This window comes from Ammospiza caudacuta, chromosome 22 (genome assembly GCF_027887145.1).
Source record: "Ammospiza caudacuta isolate bAmmCau1 chromosome 22, bAmmCau1.pri, whole genome shotgun sequence".
NCBI classification, from domain to species: domain Eukaryota; kingdom Metazoa; phylum Chordata; class Aves; order Passeriformes; family Passerellidae; genus Ammospiza; species Ammospiza caudacuta.
The window spans coordinates 5,869,744-5,892,612 of NC_080614.1; the positions used below are offsets into that span (position 1 = coordinate 5,869,744).

At 43.8% G+C, this 22,869-nt stretch overlaps 1 protein-coding gene across 1 annotated transcript in view; it reads left to right on the top strand.

Annotated features, from left to right (window-relative positions):
- The window catches only part of VPS13D (vacuolar protein sorting 13 homolog D), a 102,405-nt gene extending 80,008 nt beyond the window's left edge, over positions 1-22,397 (top strand). Inside the window, exons 67-70 of the mRNA XM_058818916.1 lie at positions 678-873; positions 15,170-15,301; positions 19,921-20,161; positions 21,459-22,397. Of these exons, the coding sequence (XP_058674899.1) occupies positions 678-873; positions 15,170-15,301; positions 19,921-20,161; positions 21,459-21,590 (701 nt within the window). The 3' untranslated portion in view covers positions 21,591-22,397. The remainder of the gene's footprint in view (positions 1-677; positions 874-15,169; positions 15,302-19,920; positions 20,162-21,458) is intronic.
- The last annotated feature ends 472 nt before the right edge of the window (positions 22,398-22,869 follow it).

The window sequence follows — 22,869 nt, forward strand, 5'->3', positions numbered from 1 at the left end:
AAATGAACCAGTATAGAAATACTTTTAAATACACATATTTAATGATTGATTAAATATTTTTCTGTGGGATAATACGGTCTGTACATATTCATATGTATACTGCATATACAAAGTATAAAGTTATTGGTTAATGTCATTGAGTTTGTGTATTAAATTAAATGCACAATAAACCCTGTAGGCAGAGTGTGGCATTCACATTTTCTGAAAAATCCCTTCACCCAGGATTTTTCTCCTGGGAAACTGAGAAGCCTCAGAGAAAAGGAAAACAATTCTTATCTCATTTGCTTCTCCTGTGTTGTGCTCACATGTGGAATGTGTTTGGAGATTGTTTACCCACAGGTGATTGTTTCATTGCATTCTGCTGTGAGTTGTTTTCACTCTTTGGCCAATCAGGGCCAAGCTGTGTCAGGACTCTGGAAAGAGTCAGGAGTTTTCATTATTATCTTTTCAGCATTCAGTAAGTATCCTTTCTGTATTCTTTAGTATAGTATTCCTTAATATAATATAGTATAATAAAATAATAAATTAGCCTTCTGAGAACATGGAATCAGACCCATCATTCCTTCCTTCATTGGGGCATCCCCCAAATACAATAGCAGAGAGCACCAGGTGGATGAGGTTCTGTAAGCTCTAGAGCCAATAATTTTGGACTTCTGTGCTGCTCTTGTCTTTGGCAGGTATCGTTGGAGGATTGACAAGCGTGATAACATCGACAGTGGAAGGTGTGAAGACAGAAGGAGGGGTCAGTGGTTTCATATCTGGCCTGGGCAAGGGGCTGGTGGGCACTGTCACCAAACCCGTGGCCGGAGCGCTGGACTTCGCCTCGGAAACCGCGCAGGCGCTGAGGGACACCACGACCCTGAGCGGCCCCAGGTGAGCCACAGCTGGAGTTTCTCATCAATAACACTCCAAAACTGTGTGTTAATGCCTGCTGCAGCTTCTGAACTGATTCTCTTTCCTCAGGCAAAGCAACAATGGAGCAGAGTTAACACGAGCTGTTATCAGACCATTGCGTTCCGTTTGCTTTTGGTTTAATAGATGCCAATTGCTGATACTTGAACAAGAGTGAGATTTGTTGATACTTGAACAAGAGTGAAATTTGCCTGGAAAAGCTGCAGTATAAAGTAGGAATTATTCACCTACACCATTAGATGAAGCAAAATTTTTAGAAAGGCTGTATGTAGTAAGATTTAACTTCTACCACTGAATCTGCACAGAGTTGAAATGAAGCTCTCCCTGCTCTACCTCCACCTTCCATTTTACTGTAAAAAAATTATTGAAACATTTTAAAAGTTCTGTCATCAATATAGTGCCACTATGTTTTAATTTTTATTCAGTGCAAAGTTCTCAGTTATGAAAGGGGGTGGCTGTGTGCCCTTATGTGCATGTGCCCATGCTCCTGTGGCTGTGAGGTGTCAGCACATCAGGACAGATGCTTTGGCTTCTTCTTGTAGTCTGTTACTGTTGTAATGTGGGCTCAGCAAAGTAATGATGATTTTGCTTAAAATAAATGTTTATTAGCACTGACTGTGAGTGTGGCAGAGGGAAAGGACCAATTTCTGAAAGGGCTGCTCTGAGAGGAGAGTCATTGTGCTCTTTGTGGCCAAGAGTTTGCTTTGTATTACTGTGCCAAGAAGTCCTCCTTCATGTACATGAGACCTGTGTGCTGGAGTGAAGGAAAGCCCTAAGCAGGTTTTGTTGTCAGAAAGCTTAGAGAAAAATGTTTGAAAAATGTTGGGTTTTCTGCTTGTTTTGTCTTCCCATTTGGCTTTTCCATTTCCTGTGTTTTATTATGCCACTCTTGGAATTCTGAAGGGTCTACATCAGGGTTTCAGTAAACAATAAGTCTGATGAAGTGTGAGTGAGGTGCAGGAAGCCTGAAGAATTACCCTAGGTGAGCTTTGTTCTGAAAATGGAAGTTTGTACATGTGTGTCTTAGATATTTGGGACTTACCCTGATTTGTAAAACCAAGAGGTCAAGGATTGAAATTTAGTAAGTGTATTTGCATGGACAAAATGAACTGAGAAATCAAAGTGCATCCCTGAGAACATTCAGTGTTTCACTTGTGCATGTCTTAATTTTGTGACTGTGCAGGTTGATTTATGTGAAGGTGGGGAGAAGCACACCTGTCTATGCTGTTAGCTGGATTTCTGGTTGAGCTGTGTAATTTGAAGAAACATATTCTTAAAATTCATGTTTTGACATGCCTCTGTGAGATAAGCCTGCACACAGTGGGTGTTATCAACAGTTGCAAACTGGACAGCAGCTGGAGGAGAGAGGGCAAGAAGATTTCCAGCCCTGATCTTGGGCTTGGGTTTCCTTTGGGAAATATTTCTCTTTGCCTTGTTAGCTGTCAGTTAAGAGGTTAAGACAGATGAGCTGAACCATGTTTTTGCTTCCCCTAGATTTTGAAATCCTGTTGTCACAGATGAGTATTGTGAAATTATTTTAGTGTCTGCACACAGTCTGTTAAGTTTCTGACCCAACAACCTTTTACAAGATGAAAGAAAAGAAAAATGGGAAAAAAACCCCAACATTTCTCAGGTTACTCAGTTACCACAGTTCTCCAGTCTACAAAAGTCTGATCAAAACTTTTTTTAGCTCTTGAGAATATGTAGATAGTGTAAGGGGTGTGGGGGGAGGTGGGCCCAAAATGCTGCCTCCATCTGTAAGCAACCTTGCATTCACGTTTTGTTTGGTGTGTGGGTTTTATGTGCCTGTAAAAAAAGGAGCCAAATTGTTCTTTTGGGGGTTTAGAAAGCCCCACAGGACCCGGGGTTTGTCTTTTTTCTGGGCTGCTGTGTCCGCTATCCCCCCGCCGCGTTTGTCACTGCTCAAGTATGTGTGGTTTGGAATGGCAGGAGAGCAACGTTCCAAGCCTGAGCTGCTGGCTCTGCTTGGAGCCTGCTGGGCCATGGAGGCTCTCCCCAGCTCAGCACCCAGGAGCAGCCTTCCCTGATGGATGGGACTGGAAATGCATGGCAGGAGCTGAGCTCCAGTGGAGTGTTGGCGACGGAGAGGGATGGGGAGACTGACCTGGTGATCAGAATCTGATTTCACTGTGGGATACAAACACTTATATACTATTCAGGGAGACTGGTAATGTGTGCTACAATGATTAGTTAAAACCACATACACAAATTTATGCAAATAACAGCATCTCTTGCTTGTAGAGTTAATGGGATTTCCTTTTTCCGGTATACCCGTTTGATTGACTCTTCTTGCAATCCAGGTCTAATGTTCAAAGTTCCATTTGCTTTTATCCTGTTACCAAATCTCTTATGTTAACCAGGTCCAAAGTCCATCATCTGTCTTGTGTCCCCCAATATTCCAACACCTGAGGACTGAGCTCATGAGTGTGACAAGAGCTGTCTGAGCTCATGAGTGTGACAAGAGCTGTTTGACCCTTTGCACGTCCTGGTGCTGCTGCAAAGCTGACTCAGCCGTTTAATTGCAAGTTGCATTTAAATAGCAGGATATGTGTAACTGTAAATTACAGGCCCCTTGCAATTCTCTAATTACATGGTTGAATTTTAAAAAAAGCTCTGAATTTCAGCTGCTTGACTTTAACCATTGGATCAGGTTTGAGTGGGATGAAGAATTTTAATTGAGGCTCTTGGCTTTCCTAAAAGATGTAGTCTGATTCCAGCAAATCCACTTCATCAAATTCGTGAATGGAATGGAACAGTCTGCAGCATGTTTCCTGTGATCAAGCTACATGGACATGAGTATTTTTTGTCTTCAAATATGTTGATTTCTGTTGGAACTCTTGCAGCTGGCACATGCCATATGTTGGGAACATGGAACCAGACCAGCATGGCTGAGGCACAGGTGAAGCCTTTAGACCTTAAAGGTGTAGTTTCAAAGCTGATTGATTTAAAGGGCAAGAAAATATGTTTTTAATCTGACTTTAGGCTGAACTTTTTCAAGGCTAATCTTATAAACTTATTATTTAATCATAAAGATGCCCTACTAATTCTAAATTTAATGCAGAGAGAGCATAAAGCAGTTGGTGAAAGTACAGCATAGTTCTAATTTATAAACAGTTAATGCTTATGATTCGATACCTTTATGGAGAGGGTTTTATGTGTTCCAAGTACTCCAGTGTCACATACAACAGTTCTGATTATTTCCATATTTTTCATATACTGCCAAAAGTTTTAAAGCCCAGTTCAGAACAGGAAAACTATTCTGTCTCTGGATATGCTTGGAGAGCTCTCGCCTAGAAACGTGTTTTACGTCCTGGTGCAGCACAAGTAAAGAACATTTATATTTAGATGTGTGTCTAACCTAACAAGTAGTGCAGGAAAGTGCCTTTATGGCTTTCTCCCAGGCTTCTGCCAGATCAGTGCAAGTTTAAGATTATTCTTGGACTGTTGCTGCAAGAGTTTGTGTTCTTTTCTGAGTCACAGTGTGAAAATTAGAAGTAGATAATTCTGTGGCCTCCTCAATTCTGATTAATTCTGTCCATGAACTAGAGTGTTATTAGTAAAGAATATTTTGAGATTGGAAAGCCATTGATGGTCAGAGAAAATTTATGTAAATATTTGATTCTTTTGAATGTACTTCATGTGGAAAGCAGCAACCTGTGCTAGTTGTTCCTTTGCTCATCACTTGGAGTTGTGCAGTGAGGTTGCAAAGTTTGATGCAATGTCAAAAGCAGATGATTATAACTCAGGGTTTTTTTTTTGCCTTTTTGCATCCATTTCTCTGTTAGCTGTGATTTACATTGTGGGCTCAGAAGCAGTGTGGTTGAGAGCAGGAATATCAGTGACACTGAGCAGAAGTAGGAAATGAGTTCCTAATTGTATGGATACCAACTCAGCCAACGTACTGCCATGAGGTTCTCAGGTTTAACACGTCAGTATTGTTTGAACCTTTACACTTCTGTATGTGCTCCAGACTTGGTCCTGACCTTGGACTTCATCTAGGTCTGACTTTACAAGTCTTCACAATAATGTCAGTCATGTATGGGCCCTTCTGGTCAAGGGGATGTTGCTGCTATCCTGGTAAGCCCTTCCTAAGATTTTCCTAGCAGCCAGAGAGAAAATGTATTTATCAGTCTAATCAATAAATTACTTGAGCAGTGTGATTTCCTTTATATCCTTTCAGTGGGATAACAGGGCTTCCTGATAATCTGCTTTCTTTGAACAGATTTGTCCATTCCTCTCCCTGTTGCCATGGGCTTTTCCTCATTGTCAGCCCAACCTCCTGTGCTCACTGTCCAACTGGATTTTGTGGTTTACATTCTTCTTTCATGAGTGCCATGCTGTTACATGTGCCATGTTAGCAGTGCCATGATGTTCCACTGCATTTCCATTCCTGGCGAAAGGTGCTGCATGCAGTGAGCCATGCCAGCTCCTGTTAAGCTGCTGCCTGGGCTGGGTTCAGTGCAGAAATCTGGGTTCAGATTGATGTTTCTGTGTGCAGTAAGTGAACTGGAAAAGGTGCAGGTTAATGAGGGAAATGCATTGTGTGGCATGAGTCTGGTCAGGTATGAGAGGAGAGCTGGCTGAAAATGGGTTCAGAACTTGCTCCCTTTCCAGTGCAGCACTTCTGGAGGCCATGGGAAAGTTTCTTGGGGCACACAGACATTTGTAGTAGGTGACTAATGTTTCCCAATTCACTTAAATCCAGGGCACTGTAATATTGGCCTGGCATAGTCCATCAGAAATAGAAGCAATTATGAACCTCCTTCTGAAAAGAGCAGATAAATCCTTTGCTGAATTTACTACAGATTTATTCTACTACTTAAATTTTGTGTGACATGAAATATTTGCTTCACAAAGTGGAATTCTTATCCTGAGTGCCCACTTCACAGTATTTAACTGTTAACTCGAATGCAGCTAGACAGGGAGAAAGTTTGATGTCTTCTGGAAATCTTTGTATTTCTAGAGCCTGCATGTTCTGTCTATCTATCTTCTATTTCATCCAAAGCTCTAGGACACAGAGGCCAAAAAGTAAAAGGAACACTTCTTAGTGTTTTGTGTATTTCCTGTTTTCTGGCATTACTGTATTTTTTAGATCACAGCATCTCTGCTAAAGGTTATTGCTCTCTTGGTGTATTCTGTGTAACACTTGCTTTGTGGGAAACAGTTCCAGAGAGCTGCAGATTTAATTAGTCTGCATTGGTGCTTCCTAGAATAGAATTGCACAGTCTTTGGAAAACAAAAAAAAAATTATATTCATGCATGAGCATCAGCGGAACCAACTAAAAGTCATTGAAGACTGGGCCATAAAGTAATTTGCAGTTCCAGTTCACAGATCTGCCTGCTCAGAATGAGGTGGGATAAGTTGGGAGCATCTGCCCAGCAGGAAGGAACAAAGGCTTTATTCAGGCCAGCAGTGTCTGCTGCATGTTCCAGGACAGCCCTGCAGGCTGTGGCCAGTGTCAGGCTCAGGCCCCAGCACTGACAAACATCTCGTGCACATTCTGTGAGTTTGCATCATCTCTTCTAACCCTTTTTCTAGGATTTTCACTTCATAAAAATAGCAGGAAAGTGTGGGGGTCCCAGTTGTGGGTTTCTCTGGGTCTGGATTGAAGGCACTGAGACAGCAGTTCATGTTCACACTCAGGTGTTTATTGTTTCTTATCAGTGAAACAGTCTCACTGCTGGGAGTTGGGCAACTTTTCATTAGAAGGCACAAAATGCCCAACAATCTCTTGGTGCAAGGGCTTTTCAGGCTAAACTATCTAGAACAAGGAACAAGGTCTTTTAAGACTAAACTATCTATCTAAGAGCTGATACATGGATTATTTTCCCTTTTAACCCAATAACTGATCCCACAGAGCTGCAATGCAGACTTTTCTGCCCAATTACAAAATGCCACCCAAACCCATGGAGAAGAAGGAGGAAGAAGCATGAAGAAAAAACCCAGGACAACACCCTGTGCCCTCCATCTTGCTGCCATCCACAACACACTAAAAATCCCAAAACCTCTGGGCACTGGGAATATTTCTGTGTCTGCTCTGGGGTGCCCTGACCCCCAGGGCAGCACTGACTCTGACCCTCATTCATGGAGAAAGTTTCCCAGACTTCAAGATAGACTGGAACCCACAAAAGTGTGAAATAGATTATAAAGAGCAGTGCAGGTGTATCACTTGGTGAGAAATTGGGGTTTTGGGATTTTTAGTGTGTTGTGGATGGCAGCAAGGTGGAGGGCACAGGGTGTTGTCCTGGGTTTCTTCTTCATGCTTCTTCTTCCTCCTTCTCCGTGGGTTTGGGTGGCATTTGGGAAAAGTCCCCATTGCAGCTCTGTGGGATCAGTTATTGGGTTAAAAGGGAAAATAATCCAGGTGTCAGCTCTTAATTTGATTGTTTAGTTCTTAAAAGCACTTGTACCAAGAGATTGTTGGCCATTTTGTGCCTTCTAATGAAAAGCTGCTGAACTCACAGTAGTGAGACTATTTTACTAATAAAAAATAATAAAAAATTAATTTAAAAATAAAAAATAACAGAAACTTTAAAAAAGGAAAATAAAAACCATTCGAGTTTGAACACAAATTACTGTCTCAAGTGCCTTCAATCCAAACCCAAAAAAAACCCAACTGGGGCCCCCATATGTAGCAATTACAGGCTTGCCTGAAATCAGGAGAACTCGAGGTGCTGCTCAGGTGTTTACCTGCTAGCAGACACTTTCCCCTTTGTCATGAACATCAGGTTTTGTGTTCAGTCCCAGACCAGAGCGGTAGATGGGAGCCCAGGGCCTGCTGGGATGGGGTTTTACACTTGTGCTGTCCTTTTGCCCTTCCCCTGAACTCTTTTCATTTCAGTCATGAGCAAACAGTCAGTGCCTGAACTAACAACCCCGCAATCCTCCAAAGCACGCTCCTTACAGTACCAAACAAAGGGAGGCCCGCGTGGGCCGGCCCAGGCCAAGGAATGCAGCTTCGGGGTTCTGCTCCATAAATTTAACCAGCACGACAAAAAGGAGATAATGTGAGCCTTCGTGATGATCTGAAAGGGGGAGGTTTGTGTCCCATTGATTGCGGTCTGGCCCCGCGCCAGCCCCGAGCCTGACCGACAGTTGAACCATATCGTTAAGGCGTGTAATACAGCTCGAGTCTTGTACAGCAGCCAATGAGTACATATCCAGAGGGCAAAAGTTTATAAAGAGTCGAGGCTGTCCTGTTTAACCCTCTCACACTGCCTGTAATATACACTGCTGCCATTCACAAACAGGCGCTCTGCTATTAAAATGTAAACCTTCAACTTTCCGTACTCGTGGAAAATGTACATGTGTGTCTGATTTCTAATGTGCAGCAGATTTATAAAGTGATCGTGGAAAAATATGTAAAACGGATCTTTTTTTTTTTTTTTAGCCCAACTCGCTTTTATTTCAGCACTGCTTCATCCAGAGTTACATTTTTGTTCAGAGATGTCTTCTGGGTTGTTCTGCAAACTCTTTCATACAGATGGAGCTATTTATTGCCTTGATGTCACCTCATTTAGCATGTGGCTGGTATTTTTATAGATAATTTTTTCACCTAATGTTGCTGTTAACATGTGGAATGCTCTTTATCAGTTTTGTAAGTACAGCCAGTTGATCTGAATTGTTCTTGCAACTGCAAACTTTAAAAATCAAAACAAACCTCATGAGCAGCTTTTTGTTGGGTGAGCTTTGTGCTAGAGCTGTGCCTGTTGCAGCCCTAGTTGTAATAACTGAGAAATATAAAAGGAGGGTTGGAAAGAGAAGAAATTAGTAATTAGAGTTGATTGACACAGTCCTTCATGCACAGCCATGCTGGGCAGGGCCCCTGATTTGGGTTTTTTTCCCTTTCCCAGAAAGGCAGGAATACAATGTGAAAGCATTTCTGTTAGATTGAAGTATTTTACACTTGAAGTGACCTTGTTTGTATTTGCTGCAACTGGATATTTCTTGAGCAGCATTGGTGGGACCATTATAAACATGACTCCCCATCCCTGGCAGTGTCCAAGGGCAGCTTGGAGCAGCTTGGGACAATGGAAGGTGTCCCTGTCCATGGCAGGGATGGACCAGGATGAGTTTTAAGGTCCCTTCCAGCCCAAATTAGTCTGGGATTCCATGGGCACAGACATAAGAGCAATGCTCTTATGTCCTGCCTGGCAGCAGACAGTATTTAATATTTTAAACCCTCACACAGTGCCCTGAGGCTGAGCAGTGTTCTGGTCCTGGGCACTTTGGTTTCACTTTGCTCAGCTCCTGTTCTCAGACAGGTGTTTGCAGGAAATCCCTGCTGAGAACCATATTTTACATCCACTCAGGAGGTGAATGGGAGCATTTTTCAGCACATTGGTTTGACAAGAAACCTTTAAGGTGACAGCTGCTTTCATCCCTGTAATCAGTACAGGAGGAGTCTGGGGGGAATTGGAAGCTGGGATGGCAGTGTTGTGTTTTGTCAACTTCTTAAGCTTGATGTTCCCAGAGTGCTTGAGAAAGTGTGAGTTTACAGCTGTTACAGGCACAGGTGGGGCAAGGGCCAGAAGTTAATGCCCAGAGTGCTGCTGGTGTCAGTGCTTTGTCTCTACTGCAAGCTCATACACCTTGTCCAGATGCTGGATTTGTAATATGGATGTCACAATTAAATTGTGTCTTAATTAATCTCTTAATTCCTTTTGAACTTGGAGCATGATGAGGTTATGTACAATTGCAAACACAGGGAATAATTCTTAATTTTGTTTTTTATCTGGTGTAAAAAGAAAAGGCAAGGGGGAGAAAAGCTCTATCTCCAAGAAACTGGCAGGAACAAGTTCCATGATAAACAGTTGCTCCTTGAGCATGCTGTACTCTCCTAAAGGCACGTCGGGTCAGCTAAAGGTCTGCAGCATCTGAGCTGGGAGATCCCTCCAAAGAGGAGGGATTTAACTGTAAGTGGGAGGTTTTAACCCTAGGCACCGTTTATTTGCATGTTTCTGCCTGAAACTAGCATTTTGGGAGCACGTTTAACAAGCACAATATATTCCATGCGTTTGCTGGAATAAACGGCGCATGTGAGCTTCCTCAGATGTGCAGTCAGCAGGGCGCTGTCTGGCCCATGATTTTACACATTCTTGCATCTAACTGAGATGTTCTGATGCCAAATCCAGCACTCAACTGACTGCACCATGTGTGCATTTTAACACACCTTAACAGCATCTGTGCTGGGACCAGCCAGTGAATCCTGCCGGGTACCTGTTCCTGATTCTCTGACTTCTGGGCCTCAGGCTGGGCCCTTCCAAGGGGCTCACCTGTTTGGGGAGACCCTCCTGGAGTGGTTTTGTGTCACAAAAGAGAGACACACTGGATTATTTTAGTCTTCAGGTTCTCGTTTATTATTATCTTAAGTTTTGCATGCTGTCCACACCAGGCTCAGCGTGCTGGAAAAGCACCACAAAAATGGCCAACAATCTCTTGGTACAAGGGCTTTTCAGACTAAACTATCCAATTAAGAGCTGACACCTGGATTATTTTCCCTTTTAAACCCAATAACTGATCCCAAAGAGCTGCAATGGGGACTTTTCTGCCCAATTACAAAACGCCACCCAAACCCATGAAGGAGAAACCCAGGACAACACCCTGTGCCCTCCATCTTGCTTCCATCCACAACATACTAAAAATCTACTTCACACTTTTGTGGATTCCAGTCTATCTTGATGTTTAGGAAACTTTCTCCATGAATGAGGGTCACAGTCAGTGCTCCCCTGGGGGTCAGGAGCAGACAGAGGAATATTCCCAGTGCTCTGGGTTTCCACATCATCCCGTGGCAGAGCTTTGCTGGATCTCTGGGATCAGTGACTGCACCCCAAAGTCCAGCACAGGATGGGAGGCAACTGCACTGACCCCTTGAAACAGAGCAGCAGTAGAATCACCAGGGAGCAGGGAATCTGGCTTGCCACATGTTTTCCTGAAATTAGGCCCAAGGCATTAAATGTTCTCAGGCGCTGAGAACTGGCACATCAAAAACCTGCTGTCTCTCCCCTTCTGTTCAGTGAATTCAGGGAATATTCCTGCTCATCACATGGCTTCCGCACATGAAACAAAGTTAAGTGCATCTGTGAGGAAAGAATAGTGGAAATAGTGGATTTTTAGTGCTGTGCAGAGGTGTGCACTACAGACCCCAGTACCAGTGGCACACGTTTGTTTTCATTTCTTATCCCTGTGTTCTCAGGTTATGGCTGCAACATTGAGTTTGTGTCTCATGGCTGAGTTTTCAGCTCAGTTTTTAAGGCATACATTGTTCAGCATTTAATTGGTTCTGGCACTCCCAAGTGTGCTTTGCACAGTGTCCTCCCATCATGTCTGTGCCACCAGCACTGTCCTCCTTCTGCATTTCATGGAAATCATGTGCATGGTCTGGAACTCAAAAAGTGGACCAGGTATTTTACTTGTGGATTTTATGGTAGAAGATAAAGGTTATTTCTTCCTTAATTTACCAGATCGTGTCACTTTTAATGTCTGAAATGCACTGAAGCCTCCTCAGACAAAGCCCTCCTTGTATTTAGGAAGCAGACTTTTTTCAGAGCCAGCAATAGTTTGATTTTATTATTTCTTGAAAATACCAGCAGCTTTTGAATTGTGTCTTACATCACCTGCCATTTTCCTTTGTTTGAATTAAGATTGTTTTGTAATTATTTCAAGGGGATAAAAATCATTGCCATGCTGAAAGTCATTATACCAAATCATTTCTGACTCTAACATTTATAGATTTCCAAAAGTGACAGTGGATAGGAGGATGACAGTTCTGCTTCTCCAATGACACTAAACAAACCAACAGTCCATCAAATTCCTCTTCTTCCATAAAAAAATACAAAACAATAAGTCATTTACATGAAGTGCATAAAAAAGTCTGTTACAAAAATGTAAACATCAACAATCTTAACTTAAAAAACAAAATAACAGTGAAGAATTTGGGATGTGCATGCTCAGGCTGGGTTTTTGAACACATCTGTGGTTGCCACTGCTGTTCCCTTACCAGATGAGAAATCCCCCAGATACACATTTTAAATGAAATCCAGTGATTACTGTGTTGGTCATGGGGTTTTGTCCATGTTGGTTTTTCTCAGAAGTTGCTACATTTCCTGAAGCTGTATCATGATGAATAATTATTCTGGGTGTGATACTGAGGAAACTGAAAGATGTAAATTTGTAAATAATTTCTAAATCATTTTAGAATAGGGATGGTTTGTTTTAGCAGAACAACATATTTTGATATACAAAGTTTGATGCCTTCTAAATTTTATTTTTTAATGTTTTTAAGGTACTCAGGGTACACTTCAGGGAAACTTTTGAGGTCCAAGAGACCATCAGAGATAAGTAAGAGTTGTTGTTCTCAAAACCACATTGTATTTATGCAGTTCTGCAGGGATCACAGATCCTGATCTGTGATCTATAGACCTGATGATCTGCAGGATTACAGACCTGATGGTAGAACCTGGTGGAGTTGGTACCTGATAGGGGTGGAAATGGAGTGAAGGAGCAAGGACAGGTGATTCTGGAAAGCACGGGATGTCTCTTGGAGAGTTTTCTCAACCTAAATTGGTCAGTAATTATCCCCACTAATATCTGACCACTTCCTTCATCAGGTTGCTGATGTGTTTGATTACAAAACTTCTGGTTAAAACTGTCCAGCTGCATTCCAAGGATTCTGTGAACTGCTCAGCAGATGCCCAGCAGTAAATGCCACTGGTTCCAGTGAGCTGGAGTGGGAGCTGCAGTGCTCAGCTGGGAGCAGGGGCAGGGCTGCAGTGTTCATCCCAACCTCCCAACACCCTCTCCCAGCCCTTTGTGCCTCCATCCAGCAGCACCATTCCCTGCTGTGCCATTCCTGCCTTGGATTGCCTTTGTGTGCTTATTAAAAAGGAATCAGCAGATCTGCTGAGTGCCTGGCTAATGGGAGCCAGATGTGGGCACTGCTGCCCGCTCTGCTTGACAGATCTGCAGCTTTTGGGATTTCACCAGGCTTGCTTATTATTTACAGAACGTAACTTGAGACAGTAGAACAAATTTTTAGATTAAAAAAAATCAAGTGGTGTGGAATGTTTTTAGCTGTGCAGACCAAACAAAGCAGTTTGCCAAGGGGGTGATGGATTCAATCCATGCAGTTCAAGCCCAGCACCAGTGGCACTGGGTTGGAGAACTGCTGGCCTTATCACCAGGAAGGGAATGATCTGTTATCACCAGGATCAGTGTCTGGGGGCACAGTGAACACTGAACTTGTGCTCTGAAGTGCTTCTTCCATTTAAAAACAAAACCAAAACATAAAACCTTGGCTCAGAAATTGCCAAACCTTCAGAAATCCATTGGGGTGCCCTTTGTAGCACTGGTGCTTTTTCTCTGACCTGCTTTGAGCCAAACATTAGAAACCAGTGTTCCCTGAAATTACAGTGTCTGTGGGATTAAAAGGCCCTGTTCTGTTCCATTAGGGTAGTCTTGCTTGCAGTGCTTCAGATCCCTCTTCTCAAGGAAGTAAAAGTATTAGAGAGGCTGGTGCGTTGAATATTACAGAATTACAGAATATTAGAGAGGCTGGTATGTTGAATATTACAGAATTACAGAATATTAGAGAGGCTGGTGTATTGAATATTTCAGAATATTAGAGAGGCTGGCACAGGGGAGTGTTCGTCTGCAGGATGGTTCCTGTAAAACCCACTGCACAGTGCAGCTGCTCTGTCCCAGTTATCCAGCCTTCCAAGATGGAAAGTTTCAGTAAAACATTATTGGTTGGCCACTGTTAATTAAAACCCACCTAAGGCTGCAGGCAGTCACTCTTTGAACTTGTCAGTAGGTGCCATGGAGAGGTTTAAGACCCAACAGGGGCTTCTTTGATTGGTGATTTTTTGCCATTTTCCTGGTTTGGGAAGTTAGAAAGAAGGACAAGCAGCAAGGTGTGAATTATACTGGTTGGAATTCTTTAACTTCTCTGGAACTTTTGTCTCAACATATTGCATTCATGGAGGCAAACAATTCTGTTTATTGCTTTGTGAGACTCTAATAGGTAAAAGCAGGCATGTGTTGTTCACCTCTTGTGTAGGTTTAGAAAGACAAGAATGGTTCAGGTGAATCCTAAGGAATTTAAGGGGCAGGAGAGGTGACTTGTTCTAGAGCCTTAGAACATTAATAGCACAGCTCTAACCACTGCATTAAGAGTTTTCAAAAACTTGAAGGAAAACAAATTAAAAAAGGGTGCCCAGGCTTCAGGTGTGGGTCAGGGGAAAGGTGACAAGGAAGTGAGGCTGCAGGGAAAACATCTGCAGAGCATGGACCCCAGCAGGTGAGTGCTCTCTCCTGGTAGTGGGCAGCTTGAAAAGCAAGATAATGCTCCATGGGGCTTTCCTCCTGTCCCTGGATCAGACAGGCTGGAGTTCCTTGTGCAGGGTTTTACAAAGAGTCAGGATGGGAAGGGAGAGCACTGACCCAAAATGGTGCATTTGGCTGGGAAATTTGTAACAGCAGTAGCCTGGAGGAGCTGTGAAATAGCATGGAGCAGCCCCAGAGTGATGCTGCTGGGAAGGGACAGGGAAAATGAGCAGGGCTCAGCAGCCTGTAACACAATTCTTCAGGGGCAGGGCGTTCCAGGAGCTTGAAGGAATTCAGAGTATTATTTTTTAACAAAATTCTGCTAAGGGAGGAACCAAGCCTGCAGTTCTGCAGTTCTGTGGCCAATATCAACCTCTGATGGCTGCCAGCCCACAAGTGTGTGTCCTTCTTATTGTCATTTTTAATAGACACACAGAAGGGTAAAATATGTTAAACCCTGCTATGGGGATCCTAATTAATGAGGATTTTACTTCTGTCATGTTCCTATTTCCAAAACCATGGAGTTTGCAGTTTCCTGGCACTGTCATTGGTGAGAGCTCTCTCTAGGCTTTTGCACACTTTCTTTAGAGCAGTAAGAATAAATTATCAAATCAGTAAAACTGCTGATAAATATATCCCAAAACCTTAAGAGAGTGTGCACTGCTTAGGTCACTTCTTCCTACTAATTTAGCTACTTCATTGTAGACAAAGTTCTTCTATTTTTATTATTGCTTCGTTCTGCGTCTCATAGAAATGTGTGAGTAGACACCACATCTTCCAGATCCAAGTGTTTGTGAAGACCTGGGATTTTTGAAGGCTTTGCATTTCAAGAAGCCTAGAAGTCAGCGTGCAGGCAGTGTCAGTGGCAGGACAGGCTGCAGCAGGTGATTTCTCTGTTCTCTCTGTCTGCAGGACCAAGGCAGAGCGAGTGCGGAAGCCCCGGTGCTGCAGGGGACCCCAGGGGCTCCTGCCCCGCTACCTGGAGAGCCAAGCAGAGGGACAGGAGCAGCTCTTCAAGCTGACAGACAACATCCAGGATGAGTTGTGAGTACACAGCCACTTCCACAGCAACCCTGAGCATTTCTGTTGTGTTTGCTGCCATCATGATGTGAGTACACAGCCACTTCCACAGCTACCCTGAGCATTTCTGTTCTGGTTGCTGCCATCCTGTTGTGAGTACACAGCCACTTCCACAGCTACCCTGAGCATTTCTGTTGTGTTTGCTGCCATCATGATGTGAGTACACAGCCACTTCCACAGCTACCCTGAGCATTTCTGTTCTGTTTGCTGCCATCCTGTTGTGAGTACACAGCCACTTCCACTGCTACCCTGAGTATTTCTGTTCTGTTTGCTGCCATCATGATGTGAGTACACAGCCACTTCCACTGCTACCCTGAGTATTTCTGTTCTGGTTGCTGCCATCATGATGTGAGTACACAGCCACTTCCACTGCTACCCTGAGCATTTCTGTTCTGTTTGCTGCCATCATGATGTGAGCACACAGCCACTTCCACTGCTACCCTGAGTATTTCTGTTCTGGTTGCTGCCATCGTGTCTTCATGTCTGAAACTGCCTCACACAGACACATGTTCAGTTCTGGGCCCTCACCACTGCAAGGACATTGAGGGGCTGGAGTGTGTTCAGGGGAGGGAATGGAGTCTGGAGTACTGGATAGAGGAGCTCAGCCTGGAGGAAAGGAGGCTCATGGGGACCTTCTGGCTCTCCACAGCTCCCTGACAGTCAGGCTCTGCTCCCACAGAACAGGGAACAGGATGAGAGGAAATGGCCTGGAGTTGCACCAGGGGAGGTTCAGGTTTGATATTGGGGTAAATTTATCCATGGAAAGTCATAAAGCCCTGGCACAGCTCCCCAGGACAGTGGTGCAGTCACCATCCCAGGAGGGACTTAAAAGCCATGTGGATGTGGCACTTGGGGACATGGGTTGGCCTGGGCAGTGGTGGGGGAACAGTTGGATTTGGTGGTCTCAGAGGGCTCTTCCAACCCAAATTATTCTGTGATTCTACAGGGGGAATATCAGTTTGGATTGGAGTCTAAATGCAGAATTCATCACTTGCCTGATCTCCACCATAGTTACTGATCAGCTGTGTCAGGGCAGGGTGCGAGATGCTGTGTGTGTCACCCACCAGAGCATCTGCCAAGGCAGAGGGTCAGAATTGCTGATGGTGAGGCTGGCAGAGGGAGGTACAGGTTCAGCAGGATCACTTGGTGTCACCAGTGTCACTGGGCAGGTTCCATGTGCCACTCCAGGTTCTGCCTCAGGCAGAGATTGCAATCTGCCACTTGTCACCCTGTGAGTTCACATTTGGGGTATCCTGTTTCCATCTCCTTTCAGGATCTTTGTGCCTATTCAGGATGGCTCTGGAAAGACCAATTTGTGACCAAAAACAATCCCTGGTGTAGCCCATAGCCCTTCAGTGGCCTTTGTCACCAAGTCACACTGTTCATTCACTGTGACTCTGGCTATTAGAAACATCACTCAGCAGGAACACAGTGTTTCTTGTCATGGAAAAGAAATACAAAATTATGCCTCTGACTTTTATCCTAGTATCATAATCAGAAACACATTTGAAGACCTGATTATTTGCATATTTTCCTTCAGAGTTAAATCCATAAAAGGGGGTTTAATACCTTGCTCTACTGTTCTAACTAAATGTTTCCACATTTTTTTCCAGTTAGGCTCGCTGTTTCACTTCTGGAAAATATTGTGTAATTACTTCCTGATGTTGTTGAGAACCCCACAAATTCTCCAGAGATCTGGTTGCTTCTACTTTGTTCTACTGGATCATGTTTCATTTAATTTTTCATTTTATTAATTTGAGATATTTTTAATAGTGTAGATGTATGGGTTTAAAAAAAAAAAAAAGTTGTATCTTGCAGTAATATCTGAAAAGGTTAAAAATACCAGTTTTAAGAGCTTAACACTGAGAAAAAAGAAACAGCTGGCAAGAGCAAAGGTAGTGGTGCATGACTCAAACTTAGAACAAAATGTAGAGCCTGAACTACAAATTAGCTAATGTTTCTGGGCTTCTCCATTAACTCACTGACCTCTGTTTCCATTCCTCAGAATATATACATGCCACCAGTAAAAGTCTTTTAAGGAGAAGTTCATGCATCATGTGCTGCTCTTGGAGAGCAAATGCAACCCCTGGTCAGTGCCCAGGTGCATCCCCTGGGCTTGGGAGCAGCTGTCAGTGCCCCTCAGTGCCCCATCTGTCCCCATGGGTGTCCTGGTGGCCCTGGTGGCATCCTGACCCAGCTGGACCTGGTGCCTCCCTCAAACACTGTGTTTGATGTGCCTGTCCAGGGCACCAGGCTGTTCTTCTGCAGCTGCTCTGGGTTTAAATTAAGTTTTCTGTGACACTTCATAAAAAATGTCACTCTCCATCCTATTTAACTCATTTCAAAGGCAGAACTTTACCCTGAAGTGTTTGAACTCCAGTGGAAAACTGCAGGGCAGGTGCTGAGTCTGGAGCTCTGTTCATGTTGTCTTTCACCTGGGTTCCTCTAAGCCAAACTCCACTTTTCTCCCAGTTTGTTTTACTTGAAGGAACACAGTTTTTTATCTTCCTGGAGCTTCATCCGAGCTTAGAGCTGGGCAGAGCATGTTCCAGGCCCTTTTTGATGAGGCTGTGTCCTTCCCAGCACATGACAGCATGGGCTGGAGTTGGTGTGAGGGCAGGGACTCAGCACAGAGGGAAAGTGCAGAGCAGTGTCTTTGAGAGGAATTACTGCAGTTATCCTTTTATACCACAAAAAGAAACTATGGCCTGACCTCTTGGCATATTTTTGGCTATTAACATATCTTTTATAGCTCTGGGTTTATTTAACTACAGATCAGAGTAGCTTGTGTGTGCAGTGATATTTAACTGGGAGAGCCAAGGGTGCATTTGGAGATTTGGGAACTCTTCTGTTTACCAGAAACACTGAGTTAGTGACAGAGGTCACCGATTTCTAAGCCAGTGGAGGATTCTGCAGGGTGTGAGGACAGCAGGCAGGTTTGTATGGGCAGTGGCTCAGGGGGCAGCAATTGGGAACCTGCCTGACAGCAGAAAAATCCTCCTTTACAGATGTTTGTCAACCCTGGGGGCTGCTGGCAGAGCTTTTTTACTCTGTTTAGCACTGCTCTATTACTCTGCTCAGCTATGATTCCACATTCAATGCTGAATTTTTCAGCTTTTTTAAAGCCCCACTAATGAGGTTCATTTCAGTTGTAAACCAGAAGTGGGGGAGAAGCATTTGTGGGCTCAACTTCCATTTCACTTTTGCACCTTACATTTATTCTTTTCAGCCATCATAACTCTCAATATTCCTAACTCACTCTTCTCTCCCTCTTCCTATTCATCACTCAGCGTAATCTCCCTGGGGAAACCTGCTTGCTGCTTAACCTCTCACCCCTTGTTAAACAGTTAATTTCTCTTTTCTGCTACTGATCCTGGCAGCAGGTTCAACTTGATTTTGGCTTTGAAGGCAGGGAGGTGTGGGTGGGGAGCAGAGAAGCACAGGAGAATTACAGGATAGCTCTTGTCATAAATGTCTGCAAACCTTTCACGTACCAGCTCTGGAACTGAATTAGTTACAATTTGCTTCACCATTAGGACTTGCAGTGCTCCAGAGCAAGGAAATTACTGTTCCTAAGTCCTTGTTAAAGGACATTTTAATGTGTACCTGTAATGCCAAAGCTGGTGGCCAGGCAGGCAGCACCGATATTTGATTTACAGCATTTGATTTACTGAAGTTAATTGCAATTAAGCTTCAGCATTAGGATTTGCAGTGCTCTGTGACTGTTCACAGGGGTCTGAGGATGAGGGAAGAGACAAGGATCTGACTCCATATTTCAGAAGGCTTGATTCATTATTTTATGATATATATTATATTAAAACTATACTAAAAGAATAGAAGAAAGGATTTCATCAGAAGGCTGGCTAAAAATAGAAAAAGAAAGAATGAATAACAAAGGCTTGTGTCTTGGACAGAGTCCAAAACAGCTGGCCTGTGATTAGCCATTAATAAGAAACAACTCTATGAGACCAATCACAGATCCACCTGTTGCATTCCACAGCAGCAGATAACCATTGTTTACATTTTGTTCTTGAAGTCTCTCAGCTTCCTAAGAGAAAAAATCTTAAAGAAAAAATTTTTCAGAAAATACCATAACTGCTGCAGTGCTCCAGAGCAAGGAAATTACTGCTCCTAAGTCCTTGTCAAAGGACATTTTAATGTAATGCCCAAAGCTGGTAGCCAGGCAGGCAGCACCAATATTTGATTTACAGCATTTGATTTACAGCATTTACAGCAATTTCACTTACTGACGTTAGTTGCAATTAAGCTTCAGCATTAGGACTTGCAGTGCTGCAGAGCATGGAAATTACTGTTCCTAAAAGACATTTTTATGTGTACCTGTAATGCCCAAAGCTGATGACCAGGCAGGCAGCACCAATATTTCATTTACAGCACAATCTTTGTATAAATAGATGAGGGCATCCTTCATTAGCTCCATATCCAAACAAATTAAATACACAGGAATTGTACATGTTGCACCACTCAATTTTCTGATGGCGTTCTGAAGGTCACAAACAGGTGATGACACTTGTTAATTTGCTATTTTTAGCTCTAAGCTAACAATGCTTTCCCCTTTATTGCAGCTTCATCGCCGTGGAGAACATCGACAGCTACTGCGTGCTCATCTCCTCCAAGGCCGTGTACTTCCTGAAGAGTGGAGACTTCACAGACAGGGACTGCATCTTCCTGGAGGTCAGGTATGATGACCTGTACCACTGCCTGGTGTCCAAGGACCACGGGAACGTCTACATCCAGCTCACCAAGAAGGCAGTGAACACGAGCAGCGGGCTGGCCATGCCCGGCCCCTCGCAGCAGCGGCCCATGGTGAGCACTGGCACCCTGGGAGCAAAGGGATTTGGGCACCTTCCCCTGGGAGCAAAGGGATTTAGGCACCTTTCCCCCTCTGAGCAAAGGGATTTAGGCACCCTTTCCCCTGGGAGCAAAGGGATTTAGGCACCTTTCCCCTTGGGAGCAAAGGGATTTAGGCACCTTCCACCTGGGAGCAAAGGGATTTAGGCACCCTGCCCCTGTGAGTAAAGGGATTTAGGCACCCTGCCCCTGTGAGTAAAGGGATTTAGGCACCCTTCCCATTGGGAAAAAAGGGATTTAGGCACCTTTCCCCCTGGGAGCAAAGGGATTTAGGCACCTTTCCCCTTGGGAGCAAAGGGATTTAGGCACCCTGCCCCTTGGGAGCAAAGGGATTTATGCACCTTCCCCTGGGAGCAAAGGGATTTAGGCACCCTGCCCCTTGGAAAAAAGGGATTTGGGCACCTTCCCCTGGGAGCAAAGGGATTTAGGCACCCTTCCCCTTGGGAGGAAAGGGATTTAGGCACCTTCCCCTTGGGGGCAAAGGGATTTAGGCACCTTTCCCCTTGGGAAAAAAGGGATTTAGGCACCCTTCCCCTCAGGAGGAAAGGGATTTAGGCACCCTTCCCCTCAGGAGGAAAGGGATTTAGGTACCCTTCCCCTTGGGAGCAAAGGGATTTAGGTACCCTTCCTCTTGGAAGCAAAGGGATTTAGGCACCTTTCCCCTAGGGAAAAAAGGGATTTAGGCACAAGTTTTGTTCTGTCAGCACTATAAACATCTCCTTCCCAGGTTTCAGTGGCTCCCTGAACTCCTGAGAAAGCTGAAGAAAGGAAAACACTAAAATAGTCCCACAGGCTGCAAAGTAACAGGAAGAAACCTGTATTTACCTGTGAAAGGCTTTTAACTTTTAACCACATGGGCACTTTGCTGTCTGTAAAATCTCCTCCTCCATGCAGCAGTTGTACTGTGAGGTCTCTGGTGCTGGAAGCAGTGTTTATGCTCTGTGCCATTTCAGTAGTTGCTCAGGGGCTGTTTTACAGGCTCACCCCTGACCCAGGGCAGTTCACATTCCAAACAGAGCAGCCAGATAAAAGGTGGGAGGGGAGGCAAAGGAAATAACCTCAGATATGGCACAGAGTTCCTGAATATCTGTGTGGGTACCTGGTGCTCCCTCACCCTCCTTCCTTGCTCCCCCCTAAATGCTGACAAGGAAACTCCGCTGAAACCTTTCTGTTCCTTACCTCAAATCTAAAATCTACTCTGTTTTAGCTGACAGCAGGAGCACATTAAGAAAAATCCCCTTTCTTTCTGCAGGTGAAAGTGAAATCAGAAGCTCTGGCAGTAAAGGTGTCCCAAGAAATCAACTATGCAAAGAGCCTTTATTATGAGCAGCAGCTGATGCTGAGACTTAGTGAAAATCAAGAGCATCTCGAGCTGGACTCTTGAAAATCCATTTCCTCACTGCCAGAAAGAGCTGCAAGTACCAGGCTGGAGCCAGGACTGCGTGACCAGAGAAGGAAAAAATATCATTTTAGTATTTAGAGAAAACAAAAGAGGTGGCTTTTCTTTTTTAAGCACTAGTTGTATACCAGAGGTGTAGCTGCCACAGCTTTGGGTCTGGGAGAAGCCCTGTATTTTGCTAACATGTATATATGTACAAGTGTCATGTAAATACAACTGCAGAGGGTGTTGGTATAAATATGAGTCTGTTTACTGTGTAAAGAAATTAAAGGAGCTCGACTGAGTCATACTGCACTACCTGACAGAAGCCCTTCTCTCTCTCTGTCTTTTTTTTTCCTTGAGAAAATTGATTTTCACAGTACAGGAATGTAGATAAACCTTTAAAAAATAAAATCAAGAATTAATTTCAGCTTTTGGAGCACAGGTGTCCTGTGGTTTAGAGCTTTAACACCATGAATAGGGTGCATTAACACTGTGATATGGGGGCATTGGTTGGGTTGTTTGGTGGGCTTTGAAATGTCAGCCTCTTTTTTAACAAAAAAAATTGTATTTTGGTAAATAATACAGGGAAGATTCAGTTCTACATTCACAGTCTGCATCTCAAAGCCTCTTTTCTGACTTGTTTTTGAAGTAGTTGAAGTGAGCAGCCTTGGAAATTGAACATTTAACTTCAGATTTTCCTTCCCTCAGGTGGAGGAAGGGTGGGGGGAAAGGAGATTACCAGCTTGTTGGACTTCACAATATCTTGAGAACTAAACTTCTAAATAAAAAAGACAATAATTTTTTCCCTGATGTTGTACAGCACATTGGTATTTGTCTCATTAACTGTGACCACACTGAAGAGGGAGCAATGAGTGCTTTAAACACCTTGACCCACAGGAACTGGAGCCCTCAGTGTCCCATTTACTCCCTGGAGGTGCCAGGTTTGGGTATGGAAACACAACTCTCTGCTGAGTAACCTGCATTTTAAAGTGTGACTTCATAAACCTTTTGATTCAGTGTAAGTAGACATTTTAAAAGGTAAAATAAATTGAAGGTGAAATCCCTTCATGAGAGTATTTTGCTGCTGAAGGTTAGAATGAAGCCACTTCTGAGCTCTTGTAAAATGCTGGGCTGCTAAAGGTGGGGAGGAAAAACAAGGAGCAGTTCTCACTGCTGTGTTGGGCACTGCAGGGGCTGGATGGGGTGCTTGGGGTCAGTAACCACCCATGAGGAGATGATGTGAAGCACTAGAGCAGCCATTGAACACCCTGAACTCAGTTTG